General features: G+C 55.7%; 1 protein-coding gene across 1 annotated transcript in view; it reads right to left on the bottom strand.

Annotated features, from left to right (window-relative positions):
- Pitpnc1 (phosphatidylinositol transfer protein cytoplasmic 1) overlaps positions 1-4,314 on the bottom strand; it is a 209,432-nt gene extending 205,118 nt beyond the window's left edge. The window contains exon 1 of the mRNA XM_055592440.1: positions 3,469-4,314. Within this exon, the coding sequence (XP_055448415.1) occupies positions 3,469-3,516 (48 nt within the window). The 5' untranslated portion in view covers positions 3,517-4,314. The remainder of the gene's footprint in view (positions 1-3,468) is intronic.
- Positions 4,315-5,171: the final 857 nt, after the last annotated feature.

The raw sequence follows: 5,171 nt of genomic DNA on the forward strand, positions 1-5,171 counted from the left end.
TGTGTGTGTGTGTGTGTGTGTGTGTGTGTGTGTGTGTGTGTGTGTGTAGGGGGACAAACCCAGGGCTCCAATCTTTCTCTGCAAGATTTCTTCCACTGAAACACGCACACAAACACACCATTAACACTCTGCTCTAGACTAGCGCACAGCTCTATTTTCTCAGTCTCTTGGAGCTGTTCTCTTTCCTGGAACTGGGGAACATTTTATGTGTTAAAATAAGACTGGAGAGAGAGCAGAAGTCAATCCTATCTGTGACAATTCAAAGGCCCCTGGTTTTCTATTTCGATGATAGTGCTGACTTTATCTGTTTTCAAGAAATGATTTTCCTTTTCCTGGATTAAACACCGCAAAGAGCAGGGTAAGGAAAAACAAATAATGACACTACCAGCATGCTCTCCTCGCTTTGCTATTAACTAGTTGTGTGGTCTGGAACACAGCATTTAACCCTTTTTCCTGGGGGGTGTGGGGGGGAATAGGGCAAGGACAGTTTCACGACTGACTTCAAACTTATTATATAGCTGAGGATGACCTTGAACTCTCCCAAAACTCCCCAGCCCGCTGCCTCTACCTCCTAAGTGTTGGGATTACAAGTACTAACCACCACACCAGCACGTGGTAACCCCTAACTCTCTACCAGCAGATGGAGGCTAAGTGGGGTCAGGGCATAAGGAAAAGGGACAAAGACCAGACACTGACTCTCTCTGACTCTCTCCAGAACCCAGGCATTTGCTTCCTTAGCAAAACCATAGCACGTGCTACTAATTCACAGCCAGAGTTAATCGGGAGCAAGCACCAGCAGGGCTACACAGGTTTCATCAAGTCCAAAGGGAGGCAGAAGCGGAAGCAAAAGGTTCAGCTACTGCTGACTATTTAATTTGCAGGAACCATTTTCTGGAGCTAGACACTTCAATTGGTCCCCAGCACCAAGCATTGAGGCCAGCGGGGCACCACCATGGGGTGGTGGAGACTGTGAGATGAGCTACCAGGTCTTTAAGTGTCAGAGCATCTGGCCAACCGAGTCTACTTCCCTTACCCAGCAACCGACCTGGCTCATCGGAAGTCTTCCCGTTTGAGACCTCCTATCTAGACTGCTGCCTTTGCATCTCTGGCAAAATAAAGAACAAAGTCACAGCAAGACCCCAGGCTGGGGATGTAGCCTCGGAGGCATAGAGTCTACCTAGCACGTTCAAAGCCATGTTCCTTCCCTGATACCACCAAGAGGATAAAACAACACAAAAATAAAAGTTAAGAACAAGTGTATGACCTCACAGAAACGGAATCACACTTACTGAGTTACACGGTAAGCAATTTGTAATTATCCTCTAGGTGGAGTCTGGCTTCCTTGGCCAATTAAGAAAGGTCATTCTAGCCAGGTGTGGCCTTTAATCCCAGCATGGGAGAGGCAGAGTCAGGTGGATCTCTCTGAATCTGAGGCCAGCCTGAGAAACCCTGTCTCAAAAAAAAAAAGAAAAAAAAAAAAAAAAAAAAAAAAAAAACCAACCACCAAAACCCTTTTTGGTTAAACACAAAAAAATCTAAAAAAAAGGGGGGGGGGGGGGGGAATACGCTGCCTGGGTGCTTAAGAAAGCACCAGTAGAGAACCAACCAGGATAAAGAGATGTTAGGCGGAAAGGCTGAGCCAGGGTGACACATACCTTTAATCCCAGCAGACAGATCTCTGTTAGTTTGAGGCCAGTCTGGTCTAGATAGTGAGTTCCAGGACAGCCAGGACTACACAGAGAGACCCTGACTCAATAAATAAATAGAAGAAGAAGATTCCAGAACTGGCCCTCTTCTTGATTGTCTCTGGCCGTCTTTCTAGATTTCACTAAGTCTCACCATTGCCCTAGGACTGCACACTCCCACAGTCACAGCAGGAGATGGAGCGGAAGCAAGCCTACACCTCCAGGTTGGCCTGGTCCTGCTCATCGGCCCAGAGGTGGGAAGACAACACGTCCAAGCAGCACCAAGCATGCTTGTGCGTGCGTGTGTGTGTCCAATTCCATTCATTTGCCTTTTTTCATTCTCCACAAAGTCATATGCTGCTTCTCCATTGATAAGGTTAAGAGGCGCCTAATTACCCAAGACCAACTCAAAACGCTGCCACCCTTGAAACGCACGCAAACTCCAGAGCTTGTTGATAAGGCTGTTGGGGGTGGGGCATGGCTAAGCTCTCTCTCCCTCTCAGTCTTTGGCAGCCAGTGTCTAGTGTCGTTTCGTAAACTTCAGGCTACTTGGATCTTGCCTTGGATTGTCCTAGGGTCTCACCTGAACACTGGCACCAGACGTGGAAGATCGGATACACAGCCCGGGGTGGGGGAGCAATAGTCTGAGTTAACAGAAACACAGGGCCCCTTTCACAAAATAGTGAGTAGATCACATGTCTAATAGATTGAAAGCACCGATTTTAAACACAAATACGTTGTGGCTCACTGATTTCATTTGCTGCCACACTAAACCACAAGAGCGTTTTTCAAACTGCCTTGATTGGCTTCGTGTTCTCGCCATGTGTCCCTGGACAGACGCAAAGCACTAGTGAGATAGCCAAAGAGGTGGGGAGGAGAAAAGGGAACGAAAGGGAAGCCCGGGCTGGAGTGACTGACCCTCACTGAGTCACCGTTTCCTCAATGGCGGAGCTCGCTGTTGGGGGGGGGGGGGGGTCGGAAGAATGCAAGCTGACCTGCGCGTGGAGGCCGAGCCCTGGAGCGGGGAGCCCCCCACCCTGCAGCCCCGACACCCAGAGCTCGGAAGGGCCGGGCCCGGCGGGCTGGAGCGCCCTCCGGTGGCCGCGCCGCAGGCCCCACCACCGGGGCTCTCCTTCAGACCTCGCTCCCCGCCGCGGAAGAAACGAGACACGCAGAAAGTTTCCGAGCCAGGCGGTCAGCAAAGGACAAGCCGGGTCCCGGAGGAAGCCTGGATGCGCGGGCTGGGCAGGAGCCAGCGCCCAGACCGGAGGCGACAAGGGGAAGTCGGGGGTCTAGACGGACCCTCACTCCAGGCCTCCGACGTGCCCCCGGGCGGGACGCGGGTCTCGCAGATCCCACCCGCACGGGATGGTCTCCGCAAGCCCACCTCGTAAAGGGGGGGCATGGGGACAGTGGCTTCCACCACGGCCGGGGTACCCTCGACACCCCGGCTGCAGAGCGTGCTCCGGCTCTTGCTGGACTCTCTCGGTGTATTTGCTTAATTGGAGGGAGGGGGCGCAGCGGCTCCCCGTGACGCATTGTGGTCCCCCGTAATCTGATTCTAGATGTCCCCCGAAGAGCCCACCTGGGCTCCCCGCCCCACCCCCACGCCGCCTTTCCTCCGCCAGGGTGACGAGTGGGAACGGCGGATCCCCTGCCTCCTCCCCTTGCAGCCTCCAGGTTTAGGCGCCAGGGTTTCCCCGCCGCACGCAGCGGACCGGCCGCCCGGCCGAGAGGTGGCGGCCGGGGACCCGGGGCGGGCGAGGCCCGGCGCGGCGCCTACCTCCTCCACGGTGAGCGGCATGCAGATTCGGTACTCCTTCAGCAGCATGGTCCTGCCGGCCCCGGACCCCGGGAGAGGAGGGGACGTCCCAGCAGACGAGCGAGGCTGGCGCCCAGCCGAGGGCGAAGGCGCTGCGAGCCGGCGGGCGGGCGAAGCGGTCTCGGCGCTGCGCTCAGCTCCTCCCGGCTGCCTCCGGTCCGCCCCGGAGCATGTCAGGCTTCGGGTCCCGGCGTCTGCGACTCCCCCGCCTCCCCGCTCGCAGAGATCAGCCCTCCCGGTAGTGCAAAGTCAGGGACTGAGGGAGGGGAGACCCGCGGAAGACGGCTCGGCTCGGCAGCCCCGGGCTGGTAGGCGCGGCCACCAGATCAGGACATGCCCGGCGGCGGGCGAGAGAGAGGCAAGGGGGTGGGAAAGAGATCTCCGCGAATTCAAACAAATGCACAAAAGTCACCCTCCGGATCCTCCTCCGAAGGCAGAGCCGAGCCTGGCGAGCCCCCCTTTTCCTCCGACCCGTCTACCCTGGGCTAATGTCACCAGGAACACGGTGCCGCGGGAGCCGGCGATGCTGACTTTCCAAACAAAGGCTCGATGGGCTCCTCTCCCCGGGCGGTAAACAAGATTTCCTGCTCTTTTTTAGGGCCAGTCCCCGAGTCTCTCCGGAGCTCGGCGGAGAGAGAAAGGGGAAGCCGCGGCCGCCAGCGCTCTGCCCTGCCCAGGGCCCCCGGTGTCTTCAACCTCGGCGGGGAGCTGCCAGCGCCTTGCGCACGTCCCCTCCCCCGGGTCCCTCGGCTCGGCGAGCGCCGTGCGTGCCCGTGAGTTTGCAGCCACCTCGCCGCGACTGGAGAGTCCGCGCCGAGCTGCAGTGTGCCTGGGGCAGGGAGGTGGGTGCGGGAGGAGCGAGCGAGAGCGACGAGGCTGACATCAGCAGCGGCCGCGGCGGGGAGGGTAGCCCCATCCGGCCAATGGGGAAATGGCAAAGAATGTGGAGGATTTAAACAAAACAGCATGTCTCTCCCCGTCTGCTGCCAGGAGCCAGGGCAGTCCCAGAACCCAGAGCTTCGAGCGCCGGGAAGGATCGCGAGGAGGGTCTATCCTGGACTCTTACAACGTTGGGATCTGTCCTCAAATGTACCCTGAGAGCCAAAGGGCTCTCAGTCGCTCTGGAAGCCCTGTTTCCAAAGTACACCTAGTGTCCCCTGACTTTGGGGGTGGGGGCGTCTTTACAAATGACCACCGCAGACATTTTTCTCTCTGATAGGGTTAAGCAAGGCCAGAGCAAGAGAAGCGAAGGTTTTAGAGCGTGTTTCTCTAACATATTCTAGAGACGGGATCCTGCAACAATGTGGGTGAAAACAAAGTACAAATGCACGGGCGCGCGCGCGCGCGCACACACACACACACACACACACACACAGAGAACACCCTGTCATTGTCTGTTACCTCTTTCTCCCTGGCTCTGCAATCCTACTGTAGGCTTCCCAGAGCAAAAGAATAGGTTTTCGTGTCAGCACTCCTAAGTTCAAAAAGTCACAGTGAAATGTCAATAAAAATGCCTGGGGTGCTGGTATTTCATCCATATTAAACAGATCTCTCATTTTAACCACAAGAAGCACATTCTTCAGTTATTCAGGAAGCAGCATGTAACTGCTGAAGTCTGGTTTTCATTTGTCTGGTATTTGCTTTTTTTTTTTTTTTTTTTTTTT

This window comes from Psammomys obesus, unplaced genomic scaffold (assembly GCF_907164565.1).
Source record: "Psammomys obesus unplaced genomic scaffold, mPsaObe1.curated_primary_1811, whole genome shotgun sequence".
Taxonomy (NCBI): Eukaryota; Metazoa; Chordata; class Mammalia; order Rodentia; family Muridae; genus Psammomys; species Psammomys obesus.